Source organism: Mobula birostris, chromosome 23 (genome assembly GCF_030028105.1).
Source record: "Mobula birostris isolate sMobBir1 chromosome 23, sMobBir1.hap1, whole genome shotgun sequence".
Lineage (NCBI taxonomy): Eukaryota > Metazoa > Chordata > Chondrichthyes > Myliobatiformes > Myliobatidae > Mobula > Mobula birostris.
The window spans coordinates 19,768,269-19,796,090 of record NC_092392.1 but is presented as its reverse complement, the minus strand read 5'-3'; the positions used below and the strand labels follow the sequence as shown (position 1 = coordinate 19,796,090).

The 27,822-nt window shown below is 44.4% G+C and overlaps 1 protein-coding gene across 1 annotated transcript in view; it reads left to right on the top strand.

The window, feature by feature from the left end:
• The window catches only part of LOC140186804 (proline and serine-rich protein 2), a 53,234-nt gene extending 28,152 nt beyond the window's left edge, over positions 1-25,082 (top strand). Inside the window, exons 2-4 of the mRNA XM_072241389.1 lie at positions 10,554-10,757; positions 18,450-18,687; positions 20,019-25,082. Of these exons, the coding sequence (XP_072097490.1) occupies positions 10,635-10,757; positions 18,450-18,687; positions 20,019-20,980 (1,323 nt within the window). The 5' untranslated portion in view covers positions 10,554-10,634 and the 3' untranslated portion in view covers positions 20,981-25,082. The remainder of the gene's footprint in view (positions 1-10,553; positions 10,758-18,449; positions 18,688-20,018) is intronic.
• Positions 25,083-27,822: the final 2,740 nt, after the last annotated feature.

Here is a 27,822-nt window from a genome sequence, read left to right as displayed (position 1 = left end):
TCTCCATAGGTCAGTCCCTCAAGTCCTGACAACATCCTCATAAATCCCCTGTGAACTGTTTCCAGCTTAAATGGCATCTTTCTCATACAGAGCGACCAAAACTGAGGATTCTCTGATTGTTTCGGGCTGGTGATATCTATCCTATCCTGCTGCTTCTAATTGTATAAAGCTGTATAGGAGGAGAATGAGGTTGAGGGTGACGGTAAATCAGCCATGACGGAATGGTGGAGTAGACTCAATAGGCCGAATGGCCTCATTCTGCTCCTATGTGTTATGGTCTTGTAGTCTAAGGTCATACCTCAGCCTCTTATGTTCCAGTGAATAAACCCAGCCAATGCACACAGAGATTCTGCAGATGCTTGAAATCTAGAGCAACGTGCACAAAATGTTGGAGGAACTCGGCAGGCCAGAGCAGCATGTCAAAGTTCAGCTTGTTGAACATTCAGCAATGCTGTTCTGTACACAAGTGTCGTAACACATGGTTATTTGAGTTACTGTTGCCTTCCTCTCAGCTTGAACCAGTCTGACCATTATCCTCTGACCTCTCTCATTGACAAAGTGTTTTTACCCACAGAACTGCCGCTCGCTGAATGGTTATTTTTTTTTTTTCCGCACCATTCTCTGTAAACTCTAGCAGCTGTTGTGCATGAGAATCTCAGGAGAACAGCAGTGTCTGTGATAATCAAACCACCCCGTCTAGCACTAGCAATCGTTCCATGGTCAAACTCACTTAGACCACATTTCTTCCTCGTTCTGATGTTTGGTCTGAACAACTGAACCTCTTGACCATGTCTGCATGCTTTTATGCATCGAGTTACTGCCGCATGATTGGCTGATTAGATATTTGCATTAATGAGCAGGCGTACCTAATAAAGTGGCCACTGAGTGTATACCAAGGTGCAGTGAAAAACTTGTCTTGCATGCCGTTCATTTCATGACACAGTTCATTGTGTTAGTACAAGGGAACGCAATGACAGAATGCAGAATAAAGTGTTACAGTTACAGAGAAAGTCCTGGCAGACAATAGTGCAAGGTATTAAGCCAAGACAAGGTAGATTGTGAGATCAGAAGTCCATCTTATCGTAGTAGGAAGCTGTTCAATAGTCTTAAGACATTGAAATGGAGATCTGGTGATACATGCTTTCAGGCTTTTGTATCTTGTGCCTGATGTGTGGGGAGAGAAGAGAGAATGTCCCAGGTTGGTAGGGTCTTTTCCGAGGTAGGCTGCTCTCCTGAGGCAGTGAGAAGTGTAGACAGAGGCTTTGGAGGGGAGGCCGGTTTCTGTGATAAGCTGAGCCGTGTTCACAGCTGGACAGTTTCTTGCTGTACCAAGCCATGATGCATCCAGATAGGATGTGTTTAATGGTGCATCAATTAAAAATTGGTGAAGGTCAAAGGTATCCATTTGATTGCAAAGTGAATCATGTAATAGCTGTGGCTAACCCTGCTCCGAACCGGAACGCCCGGAGGAAACCCGTGCAGTCATGGGGAGAACATACAAGCTCCTTACAGTCAGCGATGGGAATCGAACACCGATCGGTGATCGCTGTAAGGTGATTGTGCCAACTGCTAAACAAAAGCTGATGAAGCCAAGGTGATAGAAGCTGGTAAGGTTGCAGGGTGTGCTTGGAGTGCCCTAACCCGGTGCATGTGACAATAATAAAGCAATCCCACACATCATGAGATTTTGTTGTTGATTTTCCTGTCCGTTGTCTATCATTTACCTGGGGCTGTTATTTGAGGTGGGACAAAGCAGTGAATAAAGGCTCAAACAACCAATATAATTGAAGAGAATTGAGTGGGAGTATCTGAACCCTCACATCCACTGCATGCCCTTCACATTCGGGTAAAGTGTAAACTTTGTCGAGTAAGACTACTTATTTTGTTATCATGCGATGAAATGTAAAACCACCAATCATCAGCCAGGCACCTGCGGGGCTAAAATGTTTAAATATTATAATTATAGCTCAGAGCGACAAAACCATAATTATTTCAACAGCTTGAGATCCTAGTTAGACTTGATATAACACAACAATCCAATGGGGCTTATGCTCATGCAAGTCATAATCCCCACCACACATTTGGCTCATAAGATATAGGAGCAGAATTAGGCCCTTTGGCCCATTGAGCTTTCTCTGCCATTTCATCATGGCTGATCCATTTTCCCTCTCAGCCCCAATTTCCTGCCTTCTCCCTGTATCCCTTCATGCTCTGACTAATCAAGAACTTATCAACCTCTGCCTTAAAAATACCCAATAACTTGACCTCATTGCCTGTAGCAACGAACTCCATAGATTCACCACTCTCTGGCTAAAGAAATTCCTTCTCATACCTGTTCTAAGTGGACATCCCTCTGTGCCTTCTGGTCCTAGATTTCCCCCCACCATCGAAAACATCCTCTCCACATCCACTCTCCTGAGATCTTTCAATATTGGACAGGTTTCAATGAGATCTCCCCCTTATTCTTCTGAATTCCAGTGAGTACAAGCCCAGAGGTTAGTTAACAATTGCTTTGCTACAAAATACTTTTTTAACTGTCTTCAGAATGCAAACCTCCCTGGCAATGCGCTGTCACAGGTTCCCCTCCAGAAGGTGGAGGTGAGCTGCCTTCTTGAAGCGCAGCGGCTCAGGCAGTGACAATGCTATCAGCGTGTATTTGTCACGTTGGAATTCAGTCCTGAGGTCAGTGGGTTTTTTTTTATTCTGTCTACACCTTGCCATCTGGTACGGAGGCTCCAATAACCAGGATTGGAAAAAGGTTGTAGACTTGTCCAGCTCCACCATGGACATGATCCTACCTACCATCCAGGACATCTTCAAAAGGTGCCTGAAGAAAGCAGCATCTATTGTTAGGGACCCTCACCAACCAGGAATGACCTCTCCTCATTACTACCACCAGTGGGAAAGGTCCAGCAGCTTGAAAACACACACACAATGTTTTAGGAACAACTTCTTCCCCTCCATCATCAGATTTCTGAACACCACCTCACAACTTGCTCTCTTTTTGCACTTTTTAAAATATTTTTTAATTGTAGCTTATTGTCATTTCTTATGTGCTGTACTGCTACTGCAAAACAACAAATTTCATGATGCATGTCAGTGATAATGAACCTAATTCTGATTAAAGCAGCCGGTGTAATCAGAAACCCCTCCCAACCCAGACGTTCTCTTCTCTCCCTCTCCCATCAGGCAGAAGATACAAGTCCGAAAGCATTTACCATCAGGCTTAAGGACAGCTTCTATCTCACATTGAATGATCTCCCAGTGCACTGAAGATGGAATCTTGACCTCACAGTCTTATTGCCTTGCACCTTATTGTCTACCTGCATGGCCCTTTCTCTGTCATTGTTAACACTTTATTCTGCATTGTTACTGTTTTGACTTGTTCCGGCTCAATACCCTGTGTAATGATTTGATCTTTGTTTTCCTCTCCCCACCACCTTTTGTTTCTCTCCCATGCTAGTTGCCCTCTCAACTCCTCTCCCCCCCCCACCCTCATGACCTACGCCAGTGGAACCAGAACACGCGCATGCTTATGACTCAGCCACACTTTATATTACTTGTGCAGAAGGTGACCAACGTAGCCTCTGTCACCACACAGTTCTGAAGCCATGACAGAAAATTGCTATTTTTATGCAGAATTGGCTTATCAGTTATGGGTATTGACCATTTGGCAAATTATGTATGTTTGAATTCCTAGCTTGCAAGATCAATTACTTTGAAGCAATTGGCCCTTAGTTGGTGTGTGTTCCTTGACAGCCTAAATCGTCTCTTGACGCCTGGTGCGCAAAGGGAAGCTATGCTCTTCATAGACCTTTCTTGCCTTGGTTGTCTGCACTCTTACAGCCCATTACATAGCTAGCATTTAGGGCAGCAATGAATGCCCTCCATCTCTGTCTGTCCATACCGTCACACCCAGATAAAGAAGGATTCTTAGAAACATAGAAACATAGAAAATAGGTGCAGGAGTAGGCCATTCGGCCCTTCGAGCCTGCACCGCCATTCAGTATGATCATGGTTGATCATCCAACTCAGAACCCTGCACCAGCCTTCCCTCCATACCCCCTGATCCCTTTAACCACAAGGGCCATATCTAACTCCCTCTTAAATATAGCCAATGAACTGGCCTCAACTGTTTCCTGTGGCAGAGAATTCCACAGATTCACCACTCTCTGTGTGAAGAAGTTTTCCTAATCTCGGTCCTAAAAGGCTTCCCCTTTATCCTCAAATTGTGACCCCTCGTTCTGGATTTCCCCAACATCGGGAACAATCTTCCTGCATCTAGCCTGTCCAATCCCATAGGATTTTATACGTTTCAATAAGATCCCCCCTCAATCTTCTAAATTCCAACGAGTACAAGCCTTCATTGCTATTTCCATAACAACTTTCTTTTGGCCAGTCAGGATTGTTAGCCCTGAGCCGAACCCCTGAACCTGGAGGACAGGGGGGCCATTTTTAGTCTGGCATCTGCCCTTTGACCTGTTTGGCATGGGTGACCCTACCAAGAGGCAAAGTACAAGGCCCTGACTCTGACTCTCCAGGTCACTGAAGCATGCAAGCCTCCAAACCCTACGACAGGGTTGTGGTCCTCTTAGAGGGTCTGCAATCTATCTGTAGTCTATCCTTGCCTGGATATTCAGGTAAGTATATCCTCACCGTAATGCTTTCACACCTACCTATTGCCTCCCTCTGATTCCCCTCCTCTTTCCCTTTCTCCCTTGGTCCACTGTCATGTTGTATTGGATTCCTCCTCCTGCCTTTTACTTCTTCCACCTATCACCTCCCAGCTTCTTGTTTCATTCCCACCTCCCCCCTCATCTGGTTTCACCCATCACCTGCCAGCTTGTACTCCTTCCCCTCCCTCCACCTTATTCTGACTTCTGTCCCCTTCCTTTCCGGTCTCTGCCTGAAAGATTGGCTGTTTATTCCCCTCCATAGGTGCTATCTGACTTAACCAGGTTCCTCCAACATTTTGTGTGTGATTATAATGGATTTTTAAAAAAGGAGGGAGAGAGAAACCGGGGAATTATAGACCGGTTAGCCTAACATCGGTGGTGGGGAAAATGCTAGAGTCAGTTATCAAAGATGTAATAACAGCACATTTGGAAAGCGGTGAAATCATCGGACAAAGTCAGCATGGATTTGTGAAAGGAAAATCATGTCTGACGAATCTCATAGACATTTTTGAGGATGTAACTAGTAGAGTGGATAGGGGAGAACCAGTGGATGTGGTATATTTGGATTTTCAAAAGGCTTTTGACAAGGTCCCAAACAGGAGATTAGTATGCAAACTTAAAGCACACAGTATTGGGGGTATGGTATTGATGTGGATAGAGAATTGGTTGGCAGACAGGAAGCAATGAGTGGGAATAAACGGGACCTTTTCAGAATGGCAGGCAGTGACTAGTGGGGTACCGCAAGGCTCAGTGCTGGGACCCCAGTTGTTTACAATATATATTAATGACTTAGATGAGGGAATTAAATGCAGCATCTCCAAGTTTGCGGATGACACGAAGCTGGGCGGCATTTCGAGAGGACTAGAATATAAAAGCAAGGATGTGATGTTGAGGATTTATAAAGCACTAGCGATGCCTCACTTGGAGTATTGTGACCAGTTTTGGGCTCCTTGTCTTAGAAAGTTTGTGCTGAAACAGGGGAGGGTTCAAAGGAGGTTCACGAAAATGATTCCAGGATTAAATAGCTTGTCATATGAAGATCATCCGATGCCTCTGGGCCTATATTCATGAGAATTCAGAAGAATGAGGGGTGATCTTATTGAATCCTATCTAATGGTGAAAGGCCTTGACAGAGTGGATGTGGAGAGGATGTTTCCTAAGGTGGGGGAGTCTTAAGACCAGAGGATACAGCCTCAGAATAGAGGGGCATCCTTTCTAGAGTGGAAATGAGGAGGAATTTCTGTAGCCCGAGAGTGGTGAATATGTGGAATTCTTTGCCACAGGCAGCTGAGGAGACCAAGTCTTTATGTATACTTAAGACAGAGGTTGATAGATTCTTGATTGGTCAGGGCATGAAGAGATATGGGGAAAAGGCAGGAGACTGGGGCCGAGAAGAAAGTTGGATAAGCCATGATGAAATGGTGGAGAAAACTCGATGGGCCGAATGGCCAAATTCTGCTCCTATTTCTTATGGTCTTGTATTTAAATTGCACCCAACAAGCGATGGTCTGTTTCCCATGACCACTCAGAGTTCAAGGTAAATTTATTATCAGAGTACGTAAATGTCACTGTCTACTACCTTGTGATTCGTTTCCTTACAGGCATTCTCAGTAGAGCTAAGAAATTCAATAGAATCAATGAAAACTACACACGAAGGCTGACAAGCAGCCGGTGTGCAAAAGATGACAAACTGTGCGATTACAAAAAAAATAAGTAATAAATAATATGGTGAACATGAGTGGTGGAGTCTTTAAAAGTGAATCCATCTGTTGTAGAATCAGTTCGGTGGGATCAGAGTTCAACAGGAAACGCGGCGAGGCAGTTTGAATTTAGAATGTGGCTTGCATTTGCAGAATCCCTTGTGTTTTTATTACTTAGGCAAATACAGAGTGTCTCTTTAACACAGTCTCTGTTTTCCAATGACCTCCCACAATGGAAGCATGCAGTTCCCTTGAACGTGGCCCAAAATTTAGGCGTGTTGCGATATGGCTCTTAAATCAGGCCAAATTGGCAGATATACAACAGCTAATGTGGGGGGACCCAGCATTCACTTAAAGTAAAATTGGTATATTATTGCTACATAGAGGGAGATGCAGTGGAAATAGATTAAGATTAGCTTTATTTGTCACATACATTGAAACTCCATTTGCCATTTCTTTGCCCCTATATGCAATTGATTTATGTCAGTGACATGATAATTAACTGTTAAATTCTTCAGAAGGTCGGGTAAACTACAAACAATGAATAGGATTAACGTTCATTGTTTTGTCTACCAAGACCCAAAAATCAATGGGTTGGTCACAGCATCAAAATCAACTCAAGTACTGGAATTGTGTGTAGCTGAATAAACTAGAGAGAGTTGTGCTCACACCTAAGTCCATCACACGAACCAGCCTTCTCTCCATTAACTCTGACTACACTTCCCACTGCTTCGCTAAAGTGGATGTTTCCAAAAGTGAGGGAGCTCAGGATCAGAGTGTACAGCTTCAGAATAGAAGGATGTCCCTCTATAACAGAGGTGAGGAATTTCTTTAGTGAGAGAGTGGAATTAATTGTCACGAATGACTGTGGAGGCCAAGTAATTGGATATATTTAAAGTGGAGGTTGACATGTTTTTGGCTGGTGAGGGTGTCAAAGTTAGGGGAGAAGACAGGAGAATGGAGTTGAGAGGGCTAAGAATTCAGCTATGATGGGACGGTAGAGCAGATTCAAAGGGCCAAATGGCATAGTCTTAATCTACCCATCGACTCATCTTTAGGATTTAGCAGGGAACCAGAGCCCCCTTGACCTGGTTGGGATTGAACGGGGGTTGCTGGCACTGTGAGTGAGCAGCTCAGCCAGCCACGCCACTGTAACGCTAATAGCTTGTGGAGGAAAGTGGCAGTAAATTACTGTCTGTTCGAGGGTGTCCCCGATGTACGGGGCACACAGAAGCACACCAGTAACTCAAAGGTGTGGATTATCACAGTGTGAGCGGTGATGAATAAATAATACAGGACGATAATGGGATGAATACTTCATGTTATATAGGCTGTGTATTTGTTTTCACTCCTTGGCAAGCTCGTGCTTCACATCAAATCCTTGTCTCATTATCAGTCTTCTGTCGTTTCCATTGAATATTATAGAGATGGATTATTTCTATCCCCATTCCCATTCTGACATTCTGGTCCACGGCTTCTCTTCTGCCACAATGAGGCCAAAATTCACTCTGGATAGTGAAAGGAATGGGGATGTCAGAGGTTTATTTACACAGTGGTGAGCGCATGGGGTGTGCCGCTAGTGGTGGTGGTAGAAACGGATACATCAGGGACATTTAAGAGCCTTTATCACACGGATGAAAGGAACAAGGAGGACTATGTGGGAGGAAAAAGTTAGATTTTTCCTAGAGTAGGTTAATAGCCTCTACTGTGCTATACTATGTGCTATCGAACTGTTCTATGTTCTAAGTTCAAATTCTTGTATCTATCTCTACAAAACTGACGGGTCAATCTCCTGGTAGTTACTTTTTGTTTCCAATCACGGGATGTGGATGTTGCTGGCATATCAACATTTATTGCCCACCCCTTGTTGCCCATAAATGGAGTGGCAATTAAGTCTCAGCCATATTGATGTCTCTGGGGCCACAGAGGGCTGATCAAGTGAGGACAGTAACATACCTTTGCCACTGGGCAGTACTGAGCCGAGTAGGTTTTTATAATAGTCTGGCAGTTTCATTGCAACTGTTCTTGAGAATAACCATTTTAAAATTCCAAATAGATTTAAATTTAAATTCTCCAGAAACCTTGGCTGTATTCAATCTCCTGTGTGGATCAGTCAGCAGTCCCAAACTCTTGATGCTCGTTCAGAACTTAAACCACTTTGGTACTGCACCCCAGACTGCAGAGCTTCCAGATCTGAAAGTAATTATTTAAAATACCCAAGCTAAGTACCTCCCAGCTTCTTGCTTCATCCCCTCCCCACCCACCTGGCTTCACTTATCACCTTCTAGCTTGTACTTCTTCCCTCCTCTCTCCTCCTCATTCTGACATCTTTTCCTTTCCTTTCCAGTCCTGATGAAGGGCCTCAGCCCTTTATTTGTTCCCTTGGATACTGCCTGGACTGCTGAGTTCCTTTGCGTGTGAATTTCCAGCCTCGGCAGGATCTCTTGTCTTGTATAGTTTCTACTGTGTATTACAGAGAAGGATTATGTCTGTGTTCAGTGATCTTCATTCAATCTTTACAATGCAACTCGATCCTTGTTTAGGTAACCCAGTGAATGCGTGCTTGTGTGAAGGCCGCTGATGTTGTACAGGGGAGCGAGGCTTGCTAAGTCTGAGTCACGGGGGTATGGGTTCAATGTCTCGCGCAGAGATTTAAATCAAAAATCTCAGGGGTGCTGCGGTAGCATTGTGGTTAGCTCACCACTATTTCAGCTTGGGCCGGAGGAGTTCAATTACCCCACCCCCTGTAAAGAACTTGTACAGTCTCCCCGTGTGACTGGCTGCGTTTCCTTGAGGTGCTCCAGTTGAAACACGTACCGGCTAGTAGGTTAGTTGGTTATTGTAAATTGTCCTGTGCTTGCACAGAGTTAAATAGATGGGTTGCTGGATGGCCTCTTTTGTGCTATATCGCTAAATAAATAATTGTAAAAATCCAAGCTAATAGCGCAGTAGTCATAAGACAAAGGAGTAGAATCAGGCCATTGCATCATGGCTCATTTATTATCTCTCTCAACCCCATTCTCCTGCCTTCTCCCAGTAACTTTTGATGCCCTGACTAATCAAGAACCTATCAACCTCCACTATCAATGTACACTCAATGACTTGGCCTCCACGGCCACCTGTGGCAATGAGTTCCACAGATTCACCACTCTCTGGTTAAAGACATTCCTCCTCATCTCTGTTCTAAAGGGATGTGCTTGAATTCTGGATCTATCTCTCCCACTGCTGGAAACACCCTCTCCACATCCACTCTTCTCTCGGTCTTTCAATGTAAGCTAGTGTTCAGTGAATTCCCCATCATTCTCGTAAATGCTCCTCGCGTGTTAACCATTTCATTCCCAGGATCATTCTCGTGAAACTCCCCTGGACCGTCTCCAATGTACGATCGGCCTTTCTTAGATAAAGGACCCAAAATGTTTAGAATACTCCAAATGTGTAATTGTGTCTTAACAGTGGCTCTAGCAACATAAGCTTCATTATTTAACCCATTAAGCTTGCTTTGCCATGCAAGGGGTTTCTGGCTAATTTGAGATCATATTTCTGCCTTGATCTTAAAATATCAATCTCTGTTATTGAGCTAAAAGATGTTCCAGTGTTATTTACTGTCTGCAAAGATTCCAAATATAAAAGCTGCAGAGAAAGTGGAGTGCAGGTAAACAATAGCACCCAAAATTCAACCAAGATTTGAAGTCAAGAGCCTATCTTACTGTACAAGATATCAGTTCAAGAGTCTGCTAACAGCTGGATAGAAGCTCTTCTCGAACCAAGGTGTACATGCTTTCAGGCGTTTGTATCTTCTGCCCAGTGGGAGAGGGGAGAAGAGAGAATGTCTGGGGTGGTCAGGGTCTTTGATCGTGCTGACTGCTTTACTGAGGCAGCGAGACTTGCATACGAAGTCCATGGAGAGGAGACTGGTTTCCATGATATGCTGAGCTGTCTCCACAGTCTGTGCTGTTTCCTGGGGTTACGTGCAGAGTGGTTTCCATACCAAGCCATTGTGCATCAATGAAAATTGGTGTGCATTGGGGTTCTTTTGGTCCTCGGAGATTATAGTGCACTGTTACATCAGTTGAATACTGTCCTCATGAGGGAGGAGACCAGCTGAGACACATGCCTTATAAAATATCCCACCCTACAAGCTGAAGATTTTAACTTTCCCCTATTGTTTGATACCCAGGGGCCATCCACTTGGACTGAATGATTGGTTCCAGTTTGAAAACGCTATCTCGCATTCACCCGCTGCTGAAGTTGTTCTGAGATGCCAGTGGAGTCACTGTACGCAGAGATGGACTTCAATGTTTCTCCCATCACTAAGCTGAATGGCATTGAAAGGACGGCAAATGGAGACAGCAGCTTCAGCTCCTCAAGGAACTCCAATTCGGTTAGTGACTAATTTGCTGTTGTTTCCATGCTAAAGATAATCCTATGTTTGGATTTTAAATTGTTCAACTGTCTTTTATTTTGTTCGCAGAAAGAGCTTTTGCTCCCGGGAATATACTGTACATTTCTGTGTCAGCTTTTATAATCTTGTTCATTGCTGCTTCGAGGAAATATGGCAGCTCAGTTTTGCACAGAAGGCTCCCGCACCATTATTACGAAATCTGCAGTTTTGCTAATGGTTGAAAGAAAAATACTGGGCAGGACACAGGAGAAACAAGTCCCCCTCCTCAAAATAACTTGTTGACACGTATCCTGGGCCCTACATATTGATGCAGTCATAATTAAGGGATGCCAATGGCTCTATTTCATTAAGAGTTGAGGGAGATGTGGTATGTTACCAAAGTTATGGCAAATTTCAAAAGATGTACCATGGAGCAGTGGTCCCCAACCTCCGATTGCGTCGCCTCTGATCTGGGCCGACATTTACGTGCCGGACAGCACCTAATTAATTAGCTTGTTTATTTTGGCTTTTTTCTTAAAGATGTGCTGGGTGCGTTCCGGCTACTGCTGCACCGCTGCATTCTTCACGGCAATGTATCGGTCCGCGGCCCGGAGGTTGGGGACCACTGCCGTGGAGAGCATTCTAACTGGTTGCATCACTGCCCGGTATGGAAGATCCAGTGCACAGGATCGAAACAGGCTGCAGAGAGGGTTGTAAACTTAGTCAGCTCCACCATGAGTGCTAGCTCCCTCCCAACCCCCCCCAACCCCTCCATCGAGGACATCCTTGACAAGCGATGCCTCAAGAAGGCAGGATCCATCATTAAGGACTGCCACCATCTAGGGCAGGCCCTCTCTCATTACTCTCAGCAAGGAGGGGGTACAGGAGGCTGAAGACACACCCACCATTTTAGGATCAGTTTCTTCCCTCCACCATCACATTTCTGAACAGTCCATAAACATTACCTCACTGTATTGCTGTCATTTTGTACTTCTTACTTATTTAATATATTGCTTATTGTAACTTTAGTATATTTTCTGCCTATGCCCTGTACTGCTGCCACAAAACAACAAATTTCATGACATAATCAGTGATAGTAAACCTGGGCCTGATGTGCTTCTATCATGTCATAAGGGGTTAAAAGATAAAATATGAAGGTAAACTCGCAAAAATTACATCAAAAGTTTTTTTTTCAGATAGACAGTAAAAAGAGGCGAGAGTAGATATTAGACTGTTGGAAAGTGAGTTTGGAGAGATAGTAACGGGGACAAGAAAACAGCAGACAAGCTGAATAAGTATTTTGTATCAGTCTCCCTTGTGGAAGACGCTAACAGTATGCAGGAGCCTGAGAGAGTCGAGGGGCAGAAGCGACTGCAGTTGCCATTACTGGGGAGATGGTGCTTGGGCAAATGAAAGGTTGAAAGTCACCTGGACTACACCCCAGGGTGGTTCTAAAAGAGGTAGCTGAAGAGATTACTAGATTCTGGCATAGTTCCAGAGAGACTGGAAATGGCAAATGTCACTGCACTCTTCAAAAAGGGAGGGAGGCAGAAGAAAGGAAATTTCTGGCCAGTTAGCCTGACCTCGGTGGCCGGGAAGAGGTTGGAGGCAATAGTTAAGGATGTGGTTTTGGGGTACTTGGAGGCACATGATAAAATAGGCTGAAGCTAGCATAATATCCTTAAGGGAAAAGTCTTGCCTGACAAATCTGTTGGATTTCTTTGAAGAAATAGCAAGCAGAATAGACAAAGGAGAATTGATGGATGTTGTGTTCTTAGATTTTCAGAAGCCCTCTGACAAGCTGCCAGGCTTGAGACTGAAAAACAAGATACGAGCCTGTGTTCTTACAGAAAAGATTCTAGAATGGATAGGGCATTGGTTGATTGGCGGGAGGCAAAGAGTGGGAATAAAGAGATCCTTTTCGGATTGGCTGCCGGTGACAAGTGGCATTTCACGGGGTCTGTGTTGGGACTGCTTCTTTTTACATTTTATGTCGGTGCTTTAGGTGATGAAACTGATGGCTTTGTGACCAAGTTTGCAGACGATATGAAGATTGGTGGAGGGGCAGGTAGTGTTGAGGAAACAAGAAGACTACAGTACGACTTGGACAAACTGGGAGAATGGTCAAAGAGGTGACAGATGGAATACAGTGTCAGGGAGTGTGTGGTCATACATTCTGGTAGAAGGAATAAAAGCACATACCTTTTTCTTAGTGAGGAGTACATTCAAAATTCTGACTTGCAAAGGAATTTCGGAGTTCTCATGCTGGATTCTGAAAAGGTTAATTTGCAGGTTGATTTGGTGAAATGACTGCAATGTTAGCATTCATTTCAAGAGGACTAGAATATAAAAGCAAGGATGTAATGCTCAGTCTGTAAAGGCCTCACTTGGAGTGTTGTGAGTAGTTTTGGGCCCCTGATTTAAGAAAGGATGTGCTGACATTGGAGAGGGTTCAGAGGAGGTTCACGAGACTGATTCCAAGAATGAAAGGGCTATCGTATGAGTAGCGATTGAAGGCTGTGGGCCTGTACTCTCTGGAATTTAGAAGAATAAATGGGGAGAAACTCAGCAGGCCAGGGAACATCTGTGGAAAAGAGTAAACAGTTGCTGTTTCAGGCCAAGGCCCTTCATCAGGACTGGAAAAGAAGGTGAGAAGTTAGAGTAAGAAAGTGGGAGAGGAGGAGGGGAAGAAGTACATGGTAGTAGGTGATAGATGAAACCAGGGAGAGGGGAGGGGGGTGAAGAGCTGGGAAGTTGATTGGTGAAGGAGATAAAGGGCTGGAGAAGAGGGAATCTGTAGGAGAGGATGGAAGACCATGAGGGAAGGGGGAAGAGGAGCCCCAGAGGAGCTAATGGGCATGTAAGTAGATAAAGTGAAAGAGGGAAACAGGAATAGGGAATGATGAAGGGGGGAGGGCAGTTATTGGAAGTTCAAGAAATTGATGTTTATGCTGTCAGGTTGGAGGCTACCCAGGCGGAATACAAGGTGTTGCTTTTCCAACCTGAGTGTGGCCGCATCATGGCAATAGAGGAGGCCATAGATTGACATATGGGAATGGGAAGTACAATTAAAATGGGTAGCCACCGGGAGATCCCACCTTTTGTGCTGGATGTAGCGAAGGTGCTCAGCGAAGCGATCTCCCAATCTACTTTGGGTCTCACCAATATACAGGAGACCACACCGGGAGCACCGGACACAGTAGATGGCCCCAACAGGCTCACAGGTGAAAAGTCACCTCACCTGGAAGGACTGTTTGGGGCCCTGAATGGTAGTGAGGGAGGAGGTGTAGGGGCAAGTGTAGCACTTGTCCCATTAGCAAGGGCAAACACCACAAGGGAGATCAGTAGTGAGGGACAAATGGACAAGGGAGTCAAATAGGGAGCATCCCTGCGGAAATGGGGATAGGAAGGATCTTGGTGGTGGGATCCTATTGGAGTTGGCGGATGTTATGGAGAATTATGTGCTGGATGCAGAGGCTAGTGGGTGGTAGGTGAGGAGAAGAGGAACCCTATGCTTGTTATGGCAGCGGGATGATGGGGTAGGGTATGGGGATAGGATAGGGGCCTCACTTGCTCAACTCCCTTGTCCATTCGTCCCTTATATTCCAAATATAATTCCCCATCCTTCACCATGGGTTCCTGGAACAGGCTGACAAAGGTAGTGGTGGGAGCAGATACGATAGTGGTATTTAAGAGGCCGATAGACCTGGCACCCCTGTCAGGCTCTGTGTTTAAAAGAAATGTGCCCTGCATGACTATGCAGGAAATGGAGGCATATAGATCATGTGCACACAAAAAAGATTTATTTTAATTTGTCATTGTGTTTAACACCGTTATGGTTGTCAGAAGAGCCCGTTTCAGTGCTGTATTGTTCTACGTTCCGTGTTCGATGTTCCTGCAGGGGGACTCGAACACACAGCTGTGAATTTGCAGATGAGAAAAGGGCATGTGAGAGTCCTCACTGATGGATGCCACCTTTTTTTGAAGCGCCACTTCTTGTTGTCTTCACTGGTGAGGAAGGTTGTGCCTGGTTTTGTCCTTAATAACTTGCCTCAGGAACTGAAGGCTCCATGCCCACAACCAGACCTGAGCATATTTTGAAGAAACAAATCCCATTTAAACAATCCCCATCACAATCATTAGGAGATCCTCAATTTGCCTCACAATCAGTGACTTATCAGTGACTTGTCTAGATTACATCCAACTATTTATCAGAGATGAACAGAGAATGATTTTACTTTTAAAGATAAAGGAAGCTCTGTAACTTTTTTTGTCTCCAGAAGAGTTTTCTAACGTGGAGAAGGAATATTGTAAAAGAGAGACAGTGGTCAGTCAGTAATTGCTTCTTTGGTATGTAGAATAGTTCAGGTGTTTAACTATTGCAGTCAATGAGCTGGAAGTTTATACTGGCGATTAGGTAGCATTTTCTGTGAATGTAGATTGTTCATTTATGCATGAGAGTGCAGAGGGTTGTAAAGTCAGCCAGCTCCATCCCAGGTACAACCTTCCTCACCAGTGAAGACATCTTCAAGAGCTGGTGCTTCAAAAAGGTGGCATCCATCAGTGTGGACTTTCACATGCCCTTTCCTCGTTACTGCCATCAGGCAGAATAGATAGATAGATAGATATACTTTATTGATCCCGAGGGAAATTGGGTTTCGTTACAGCCACACCAACTAAGAATAGAGCATAAATATAGCAATACAAAAACCACAAACAATCAAACAATAAAATGCAAACTATGCCAGATGGAAAATAAGTCCAGGACCAGTCTATTGGCTCAGGGTGTCTGACCCTCCACGGGAGGAGCTGCAAGTTCGATGCCACAAGCAGGAACGACCTCCCGTGACGCCCAGTGTTGTATCTTGGTGGAATGTGGCCGAAAGCCAACAGTAAAAAGTTCAATATCCGGTCTACAAACACGTTCCTCAATCATAATATGACCAGGATTGCACCATCCGTTGTTAACCAGAAGAGTAAGCACCCAACTCCTTTATGTTTACTGCTCTCAGTGCACTTCTGGTCAGCCGGAAGTACAGGACTCCTCCAACTCCATCATCAGATTTATGAGCAGTCCAGGAACTCATGAACACCATTTCGTCATTCCTTGTTTTTAAATTGCACTATTTACTTATCTTCGTAATTTACAGCAATTTTGCATTGTACTACTGCTGTAAAAGAACAAATATCACGTTGTTAAGACAGTGGTAATAAATCTGACTGATTTGCCTGTGTAGAATTTGCATGTTTCCAGTGACTCTGCGAGCTTCCTTCACAAGGGGCTCTGGTATTTTCCCCAAGATGAGGATTAATTGGCCACTGTAAATAGCTCCTTGGAGTGAGTGCATTGCAAAGGAATCAAGGGAATGTAGATGGGCAGGTGAGACAGGAAAAGCAGAGTTACAGGGAAATAGATTAAAAATAAAGATTGGCTGCTTTTGTCACATGCACGTTGAAACACACTGAAATGCGTCATTGGCATCAATGACCAACACAGGCCGAGGAAGAGCTGGTGGCATCTTGGGGACAAGCATCACCATGCTTCCAGTGCCAATGTAACACGCCGAGAACTTCTAATCCTACCCTGGTTGTCTTTGGGATGTCGGAAGAAACTCACATGGTCGTGGGGAGTATGTACAAACTTTTTGCAGAGAGCAGCTGGAAATGAACCACGGTCCCTGGTGCAGTAAGGCTAACTACTATGCTACCATGTGACTGAAGGGATTCTTTCCCTGACAGCTAACATAGATCTAATGGGCAGAATGCTCCCTTTTCATCTCCCTTCAATTGTTTGGTAATCAAAGTCACAATGTCATGGAGTCATAGAAAAGTACAGCACAGAAACAGGCCCTTCGGCCCATCTAGTCTGTGCTGAGCCACTGAAACTGCCTACTCCCATCAACCAGCACCAGGCACACAGCCCTCCATACCCCTACCATCCAAGTACCTATCCACATTTCTGTTAAACGTTGAAATGAAGCTTGCATACACCACTGGCGCTGGCCGCTAGTTCCACGCTCTCATGACCCTCTGAGTGAAGAGGTTTCCCCTCATGTTCCCCTTAAACTTTTCGCCTTTCACCCTTGACCTCTGACTGTAGTCTGACTCAACCTCGGTGGAAAAAGCCTGCTTGCATTTACTCTTTCTATGTCCCTCATAGTTTTGTATACCTCTGTTTAAATCTGCTTTCAATCTTCTATGTTCCAAGGCATGAAGTCCGAATATATTTAATCTTTCTACATAACTCGGGTCCTCCAGAACCTGGCAACATCCTTGTAGATTTTTCCCTACACACGTTGCTCGCCTGGCTGAGATCCTCAAGCAGATTGTTTGTTCCTGCAGATTCCAGCGACTCCAGTCTCTTGGGTCTACCCTCCTGTTCTTTAAGCACCAAGGGATCTTTGATGTCCACCTCAGGTGGATTCAACTTTTTGCTCTTTCAAGGAGTGAGTCAGAATCAGGTTAGTTATCACTGGTACACTCAGTGGCTACTTTGAGGTCCACCTATACACCTGCTCGTAAGTGCAAATATCTAATCAGTCAGTTGTGTGACAGCATCTCAATCCATAAAAGCATGCAGATATGGTCAAGGGGTTCATTTTGTCATTCAGACCAAACACCAGAATGAGGAAGAAATGTGATCTAAGTGATGTTGACTGTGGAATAATTGTTGGTGCCAGATGGGGTGGTTTGAGTATCTTGGAAAATGCTGATCTCCTGGGATTTTCACACTCAACCATCTCCAGAGTTTACAGAGAATAGTGCATAAAACAAAAAAAAATTATCTAGTGAGTAGCTGTTCTGTGGGCAAAAGTGCCTTGTTAGTGAGGGAGGTCAGAAGAAAATGGCCAGACTGCTTCAAGCTAACAGGAAGGTGACAGTCATTCAAGTAACCACACGTTGCAACAGTGGTGTGCAGAAGAGCATCTCTGAATGCGCAACATGTCGAACCCTGAAGTGGATGGGCTACAGCAGCAGAAGACCATGAACATACTCATAAGAGGTATCTAATAAAGTGGCCACTGAGTGCATGCCGTGAATTTTTTTTGTTTTCCAGCAGCACTACACAGCAATACATAAAATATACCATAAGTTACAGTAAGACATATAGATTAAAAAATAGCAAACAATGAAATAAGTAGTGCAAAAAAGAGAGCAAAAAATAGAAAAGTTACGTTCATGGGTTCATTGTCTGTTTAGAGATCCGATGGTAGAGGGGAAGAAGCTGTTTCTAAAGCATTAAGTGTGTATTCATGTTTCTGTACCTTCTTTCTAATGGTAGTGATAGGAGGATGCCGTGTCCTGAATGGTGTGGGTCCTTAAAGATGGATGGCACCTTTTTGAGGCATTGCCTTTCAAAGTTGTTCTCGATGGTGGGGAGGTGGAGCTAGCTGAGTCTACAACTTTCTGCAGCTTTTTCTGATACTGTGCAGTGACCCCAAACCATGATGAAATCAGTTAAGATGTTTTCCTAGTTACCTGCTAGAGTCTTTGGTGACACACCAAATCTCCTCAAACTCCTGATGAAGAATAGCCGCTGGTGTGCCGCCTTCATAATTGCATCAATATGTTGGGCCCAAGATCAACCTTCAGGGGTGTGGACGGCCAGGGATGAACTGGTGTGTGTTTCCACTGTATTCTGAGTTCTGATGTTTTGCCTTTTGAAACCTATTCATTCATTTGTTTCTGTAGGACGACGAATTCATGAACTACCTGTCTCGCGAGGAGCAAGAGTGTATTTTGTTCTTTGAGAATACACTTGACTCTCTGAATGATGATTTTGAGGACTACTGCTCAAACTCCAGCCTAAGAGTCAAGGATCCTTCCACACTACAAAGCTATAATTCGGAAAACGAGGAAATCATTGATTTAGTGACCACCAAATCTCAGCCGGTGGAATTCATCCCTAAATATGATACCGTGTTTTCAGGTACGTTATTTACTGAACAATATTTTGTTCCATGGATTTGAATGTGTTTAAATTGAGGCTTGATCATCGACATAGATGCTGTTTGTAAAGGAGGAGCTCGGGGGTCAAAGCCCACAGATCCCTGAAAGTAGTTGTACAGGTTGATAGAGTGGAAAAGGAAGAGTGGAACATGCTTGTCTTTATTACTCAAGGAATTGAGCTTGAGAGCGAAAAGTTATGTTACAGTTTTATAAAATTCTGGTTAGGGTGCATCTGAAGAATTGCATTCAGCTCTAGCCACCAGATTATAGGATGGATGTGGAGGCTTTGGAGAGGGTGCAGAAGAGCATCACCAGGATGCTGTCTGATTTGGAGAACGTGGGTGATGAGGAGAGGTTGAACAAACTTGAGTTGTTTTCTCTGAAGCAGTGGAGGCTGAGAGGAGTATATAACATTACAATGCAAACAGGCCCTTCGGCACATGTTGTTGTGCCAACCTTTTAAACCACTCTAAAATCAATTTAATACTTCCCTCTCGCATAGCCCTTCATTTTTCTATCATCATTCTACACACCCAACATTCACTGCCAAAAAAACCACTGATATCCCTCCCATCCCTACGCCCCATATACTTTCCTCCCATCACCTTAAAATGATGTATGTACCCTCATTTTAGCCTTTCCCACCCTGGGAAAAAGTCTCTGGCTGTCCACATAGGTCATTAGCCCAGGCAGCATTGGAAACTGGCCCTTTGGCCCACAGCGTCTGCACTGATCCTGGAGCATGTATTTACACCAATCCCATTTTATCCTCCCCACCTCCTTATCAACTGCCCCCCCGCCCCCCCCCCCCCCAGATTCCTCCACTCTTCCACGCGCCAGGGATCATTCACAGGGACCACTTCACCCACCGGCTCTCATGTCTTTGGAATGGGGGAGGAAACCCCTGCACTCACAGGGTGAGTATGCAGACTCCACACACACACAGACTGCACCCAAGTTGCTGGAGTTGTGAGCGGCAAAATTTCAAGCTGCTACACTACGGTGAAACTTGTTTAGAGAAATGGCGTGGACCAGGCCCTTCTGGCCAAACGAGCTGCCCTGCCCAGCAACCCACCTACTTCCCCCTAGCCTAATCACAGGACAATTTACAATGGCCGATTAAACTGCTACCTCTAACGTCCTTTGACTCTGGGAGAAAACCGGGACACGTGGAAGAGATCCGTGCAGTCACGGGAAGGACGTACAAACTTCCAATGCCCGAGCTGTGATAGTATCTCACTAACCACTATGCTACCACGCCATTATCCACCTTCTAGTATTTGAAAAGTTGCTTTCTTTTCTTTGTTCCAGTTGATGAAGGTGGAAAGAGACTCCAGGAAGAGGAAGTCCAGGTGAACCAAGAGAAACCTGTGGTGAAGGAGCCGAACAGCCGTTCTCCCTCGCAGTTAACAAAGCAAAGCAGCTTTGAGAGGACTTCTCCCGAACCTGCGCTAGAACCTGTACAAGCGTACTGCAGTCATTCAAAGCCACTGGGGTCGGTGCCAACTCCGATGGTCATCGCGCAGAAGATCGCCGAGAAGAGCGTAGGAAACGGGATCCCTTGGCCCACACCTCAGACCGAGAGGAAGCCGTTGACCCAGGAGAAGGAGCAAGCGAATACAACCTCGCTCACTGAAGGTCGGGCACCCCCATACAAAAACGTCAAAGCCCAGAGGTTCCCGTCCAACATTAGCATCTCCGTGCCGAACAAGGAGTACAACAGCACCATCTCCAAGGCGGCGGTCAAAGTACAACAACGCAAAGCTCAAGTGCTGGCGAACCTTGGCGGCACCAGCCTCCTCGCTGCAGAGTCAGAGCCAAGTCATCTTCCGGGATTAGTCAACAGCCCCAGAAGGAGCAGGCCTCTGAATCATTCTGCGTCCAATGAATCGGCAGGGATGGCAGCACCAAAGCTGGGGTCAGTCAACAAATCGCTGGACAAAGCCGATTCAGGGCTGTTGAATGGCTACAGACCAAAGGTCAGGGGCTCTGGCTCGAGCCAGTCCGTGATGGCCCCCGCCGTGTCCAAAGACAGTCACGCGGCCGGCCCCACCCGGAAATCTGCTTCCCTGCAACCCGGAACCACAGACTCTGCCCCCCGGACTGACTCACCGAACTCTCCAGCGGTGCGCAGAGCAGGCTCTTTCCAGCAGCCATCAGGATTCCGGACACCAGGAATTACTGTCCAGTTCTCAGGCCGCAGTTCGAATGACGAATCCTGTAGAGAAGCACTGCGCAGGCTGGGTATTTTGAGGATTAGCAAGGATCAGTGACACCCTGACTGATCTTTTCCAGGAATATTTATAACACTTTCTAAAAAAAAAAAATTCGGGAATAAGGATGCAGGCTGTTTCTACGCTGCCTCTGGATTGAACCAAAAAGATTTCCATAGAAAATTGTTGGTGTGTGAACTTACATTCGATTGCCTGGGAATGTGAGATGGGGAAGGCACTGTTTAGCCCGATATACGTGTCCAAAAAAAAGGTACCCACTTGGTCAACTTGTCCATCAGATATTCTCAAGAATCCCAGCAAACCTAGGCCAGTCTTGGCATGGGCTCATGGTAAACAAATGAAGCCAGTGAAATGTACGAAACCTCACTTTTCTCCAGAGCGCTGGATGCTGAGGAGAGATCTAACTGAGGTTTATAAGATTATGTGAAACATGGAGTAGACAATATCTTTTTCCAAGGACTGTAATGTCTTGTACTAAAGGGCATGCATTTAAGGTGAGAAAGGAGATGTGAGTGGCAAGGTTTTGACACTGAGTGGTAGCTACTTGGAATTCACTGCCTGGGGTCATGGTAGAGGCAGAAACATCAGAGTATTTTAAAAGACGTGTGAGGGAAATGGAAGGATATAGACAATGTGTAGGCAGAAGGGATTGGTTAAGTTAGCCAGTAACTTACTAATTTAATTGATTTGGCACAACCTTGTGGGCTGAAGGGCCTGTTTCTGTGCTGTACTGATCTCTGCTCTCGGTTCTCACCCAAACTATGCAATGTTCATTCCTTTAGTTTGGAGTATGCAGCATGCCCAACAAAGCTTCAAGATGGGTAATGTTGGGATTCCTGGGTTACTGTCTCTGTGTAAGGTTCTCTCTGAGAAAAGCTTTCTCAGACTTCTTCACAAAGTTCCCTGTGAGGATAGGTTGAGCGAGTGAGGGGTTTTCTGTTAGAGTGGAGGATGAGAGGGGACTTCCATGCCTCCGTCAAGATAATGAGAGGCAGAGACTGAGCAAACAGCCAGAGACATTTTTTCCAGGACAGAAATGGCTAATGCAAGAGGAATAGGAGGGCTGTCAGGGGTGAGCTTGTTTACACAGAGTGGTGGGTGCACAGGACACCCTACCAGGTGTGGTGGTAGAGCCAGATACATCAAGAGCATTTAAAAGACTCTTAGATAGGCACTTGGATGACAGAAAAATGGAGGGCTACAAAGGAGGGAAAGGCTAAATTGTTTTTAGAGTAGGTTATAAGGTCAACACAACATTGTCAGCAAAAGGGCCTGTAAGGTGCTGCAGTATTCTATGTTCTATGTACTAACTCTTTTTAAAGACAGTAACACTTGGAGTTCACTTGCCCAAGTTATCATCACAGCTATCGTCTTGATGTACCTCACTGAGTTCAGAATCCAGAATGATATCTGGTCATATACTATCCTTGCCTCCATCCTTGGCTTGCATATGATAGCTATAGTCTACAGACTGTTGATAAATCTGTTTATGCCAAATTTTATTTTATTTAGAGCTACAGCACATTAACAGGTTCTTCCAGCCCAGTGAGCCCTCAACACCCAATTACACGCCCATGACCAATTAACCTGCTAACCCGCACATCTTTGGCATGTGGGAGAAAATTGGAGCACCCAGAGGAGAGCCATGTGGTCATGAGGAGAACGTGCAAACTCGTTACAGACAGCGGTGGGAATTGAACCCGCGTTGGTGGTGTGCTGTGATAGCATTACAGTAAGTACACACCATGATGCCAGCCTAATAGTTCACCAGCTGCCATGTCAAAGGGTATGTGGGCATCTGATCCTGGGAGTTTGGACTTGCATACTACATGCACAAACTTTGAACGCCGACATTGGGACACCATGCTCTTGCACCCAAAAAGGCCAAGTCGACAATAGTTTTTGGGTGTGTCTGCAGGTGAAGAGTATGGCAGACAAGTCACTACCACTTCAACTGGACATGCTTTATCAATTCAAGCAAATAGAGTGATTAATAAGCTGCTCATTTTACACAAGATATTGATGGGTGCCTTTGTCAAGTCTTCAGAAATGTTTATTTTAATATTGCCCTTAATGAGACATTAATGGACACTTTGCCTCATATTAAGTAATCCATTAAGGGTTATAATTACACGTCGGAGGAGGATATGATTCTCAAAGTGGTAATATGAGACCTTAAGTTTATGAACAAGACTTTTCAATAATCTTAAGGGAAGGTCCATTTTGTTGATGAAAATGCAGTGCTTGCCAACAATTTCTCTAATGTTTTAAAACCAGTTGAAACTGGCCCAGAGTGAGGTCTTGGTCCTGAGTCTGTAATTCTAATGAGTTCAGTTGCAGATAAAGTATATTTAATTAAGTATTTTTATATAACTTGCAAATTAACATTGTAAAGGACTCCACATCTCTGTTACTGTGCTCCTTCCTTGTAAATCCTTTGCTATCAAACTCATTTTCGGAAGTCCTGTTTTTCTGTCTGGTGAACTGAACTGAACTTCCATTCTTCAGATGCAGATTTATTTGTTACATACAGTGAAATGCGTCATTTGCATTAACAGCACAAGGGTATGCTGAGAGGCAGCCCGCAAGTATCACCACACATCCTAACACCAACATAGCATGCCACAATACTCCACAGAACAACACAAGCAACAAGACAGCAACGGCAAAACAAGCCCCTTTCCCAGCCTCCCACCCATGTTTTATTTCCAAATAATTTCTCATCTTTTTCCAGACCAATATTCTCCATACTAATGTCCTTGGAAATTCGGGTGTATCTTTTGCCTACATGGCTGATTATTATCATTCTAGACCCATTCCTGCCTTCTCCCTGTAACCTTTGACTCCCTTGCTAATCAGGAACATACAGCTTCTGCTTTAAATATACCAAATGACTTGGTCTGTGGCTAAAGAAATTCCTCCTCATCTCTGATCTAAAGGGATGCTCTTCTATTCTGAGGCTTTGCCATCTGGTACTGGACTTGTCCCGATGGGGAAACATGCTCTCCATGTCCACTCCATCCAGGCCTTTCAATATTCCATCGGTTTCGATGAGATTTCCTCTCCCCCCTCCTCCCCGCCCCCCCCTATTTTTTTTAAACTCCAGTGAATACAGGACCTGAGCCATCAAGCAGTCCTTTTACATGAACCCTTTCATCATTCCCAGGATCATGCTAGTGAACCGTACTCCAACTGTGGTCAGGAGAGGACTTTCAGCTAATTTGCAACATATCCTTAGGGTCTTGGGATGAAATTAGTAGAACACTGTGATCTGGTTGAGTGGCATAATGTGAAATGCTTATTCAGATTTAGTTCACGATATCAAATATAACTATATGTATGAGCTGGTGCTGAATATATTACCTTATGCTGAATATATTACCTTAATGCAATATCTGTGCTTGTGTACTCTGTATACTTAACTGATGATTTTGAAATGTGATCTTAAATTGTATTTACACAGAATGTTCACATTAAATAATTCAAAAATATACTTTATTAACTTTGTTACTTGTCATCTGTTGATAAATGTAATCTTGTAATTTAATGTGTCCCTTGTGTGCAAGGTATCGACAACACACAAAATGCTGGAGGAACTCAGCAAGTCAGGCAACATCTATGGAGGGGAATAAACAGCTGACTTTTTGGGCCGTCAGGGCTCCTGGTTTTGTGTGTTTGCTCTGTATTTCCAGTAGTTAGACATTTTGTTAATTCAGTATTTTACTAAGCTCCTCACATTTGTGAATGGCTTTCACCTGCCTTTTCCCCCTTTTCCTACCCACCTTCTTACCCTAGCTTCTGCTCCTTTCTTTTCCAGTCCCAATGAAGGCTCTCAGCAGGAAATGTTGACTGTTTATTCATCTCCGCAGATGCTGCCTGACCTGCTGAGTTCTTCCAGCATTTTGTGTGTGTTTCTCTGGATTTCCAGCACCTATAGAATCTCTTGTTTTTCAAACTGTCGACAATTTTTGTTTTACACAAAACTGTGAAAGGTTTCTCAAATGGTCAGCACATCATGAGGGGCTGAGGGGACTGCACTATTCTGTTATACGTTCTATACTGGTGGAAGGTGTTATGTAATGTATTTGTTGTTGTAAATGTTACAATTAATAATAAAATAATTCTTGGCATAGTGGGAAATGTTAAGGTAAAATGTCTTGAAATTATTTTATCCTATAAAATAATTCATAAACTTAGGAGGTCCTAAAGAGATTTGAAAACTTTTGATCATTGTTCTGACGTCGGGCATGCAGTAGTCATCTTAGGCACTGCAAATTCCCATGAATAGCAAGATGATAATAATCTGATGATTGGTCCTGATTCATTTTATCTTATTTTCAAAGGTTCACAGTTTCTTTTATAATCAAAGTATGTATGCGGTATACAACTCTGAGATTCGTCTTCTCCAGATAGCCGCAAAACATAGAAAACCATGGAAGTCAGTTCAGAAAGAAACAGCAAACCCAGCTCCCCCCTACAAAGAAAAAGAATGGCAACGTGATCATCAGTCCTCAGCTCCCCCCCCCCACCCTCACAAAATGCTACACGAACAGTGACCCCAAATACCCCTACCCCTGGCTCAAAAGAATTTAGAGATATAGCCCTTCTGGCCCAACAAAGCCGCTCTACCCAATAACCCATCTATTTAACACTTGCCTAATTACAAGACAATTTACAATGATCAATTAACCTATTAACCAGTACATGTTTGGACTGTGGCTGGAAAGCAGTGCACTCGGAGGAAACCCACGCAGTCACAGGGAGAATGTACAATCTCCTTATTGACGCCTCCGGAATTGAACTCTGATCTCCAACACCCAAAGCTGTAAGAGTGTCGTGCTGATGAAGGGTGTCAGCCTGAAATGTCAACTGTTTATTTCCCTCCATAGATGCTGCCTGACCTGCTGAGTTCCTCCAGCACTTTGTGCGTTGCTCTGGATTTCCAGCATCTGCAAAAGCTCTCGCGTTTACGATAATTGCTTTAATAATGTTGATTGGCAAGTTTGGCCAGGACGTGGGGAAACTGCTTCTCCAAAGAGTGCTACAGGATATTTTCTGTCTAATAAGGTCTTGATTTAACACCTAATCTACAGAGGGATTTTAGGATGCAAGTCTCTTCACGAGAATGAGTCCAGGCTTATTGCATGTGGAGCGATTGATAGCTCTGGACCTGTACTCGCTGGAGTTTAGAAGAATAATGGGGAAGCTCATTGAAACCTATCAAATATTGAAAGGCCTAGATAGAGTGGATATGGAGAGGATGTTTCCTATAGTTGGTGAGTCTGGGACCACAAGGCTCAGCCTCAGAATAGAGGGGCATCCATTGAGAATGGAGATGAGGAGGAATTTCTTTAGCCAGAGGGTGGTGAATCTGTGGAACTGATTACCAAGTCATTGGGTGTATTTAAAGCAGACGTTGATAGGCTCTCAATTAGTCAGGGTGTGAAGAAGGAAATTGGGACTGAGAGGAAAATGGATCAGCCATGATAAAATGGCCTAATTGAGCTCCTATACCTTATGGTCTAAGTTCATGGATCACTGGAAGTGGCCACACAGGTGGATAGGGTAGTAAAGAAGAGGTATAGCGTGCTTGGAATGGTTTTCTCCGGAGCATCAGAACTGAGGGGAGATCTGATCGAACTTTATAAGGGGCTTGGGAGGTTACAGCCTTTTACTCAAAGTAGAAATATCAAATATCGTGAGGCATGAAATTAAACTGAGGGGAGGAAATGTAAATGAGACGTACAGGATAAGTTTTTTTAAATAAAGATTATGGTAGATGGGGTTTCAACAGAGGTTGGGTAAGGGTGAAAGGTGAAATACTTCAGGGGAACATGAGGGGGATTTCTTCACTTGCGAGTGTGGTACGAGCTGCCAGTGGAAGTGTTGGATGCAATTTAACACGTGAAATTTGAATAGGTACATGGCTGGGAGAGGTGTGGTGAAGGATGCAAGTTGATGGGTCTCAGTAGATTAGTAGTTCAGCATGGACTAGACAGGCTGAACACCCCGTTTCTCTGCTGTAGTGTTCTTTGACACTGTGGCTGGAACATGCTGCCAGGGAAGGTGGTGAAGGCAGAATCGATGGCAACATTTAAGAAGCATTGAAACAAATACTGTACATGAGTGGGCAGGGAGTGGAGGGAAAGGTATGGAAAATGTGCAGGCAGGTGGAATTAGTTTGGCCCGGTGGTTGGCACACACATCGTGGGCCGAAGGGCCTGATACTCTGCTCCTAGGTTCTCGGTTGGGATAGGTTTGAGGTGACAGGAGAAAGACTTGATAAGAACTTGTGAGGCAGCTTTGTTATACAATGGCAGGTGTGTGAATGAGCTGCCAGAGGAAATGTTTGGGGTAGGTACAATAACAACTTTTAAAGGACAGTTGGGCAGGTAGATGGATCACAAAGCTTGAGTTCAAGAGTCATAAGGAAATGTTCCAACTCTTTTTCTAACAAAAAAGAAACTGTGGTTAGACCACACAGAGTATTGTGTTAGTTCTGGTTGCCTCATTATAGGAAGGATGTGGAAGCCTCAGAGAGAGTTCAGAGGAGACTTACCAGGATGTTGAATAGATTAAAGAGGATGTCTTATGAAGACGGGGTGAGAGAGCCACAGCTTTTCTCTTTGGAGCGAAGGAGGATGACAGGTGATTTGATAGAGCTGTACAAGATGATAGAGGCATTGTATGAGTAGATAGCCAGAAACCTTTTTCCAGGATGGAAATTGCTAATATGAGGGGGGGCATCATTTTAAGGTGATTGGAGGAAAGAAAAGGAGGGGGATTTTAGAGGCACAGTTTTCTTTTTACAGAGTGGTGGATGCATAGAATGCACCGACAGAGGTGGTGTTAGAGAAAGATACATTAGGGGCATTAAAAAA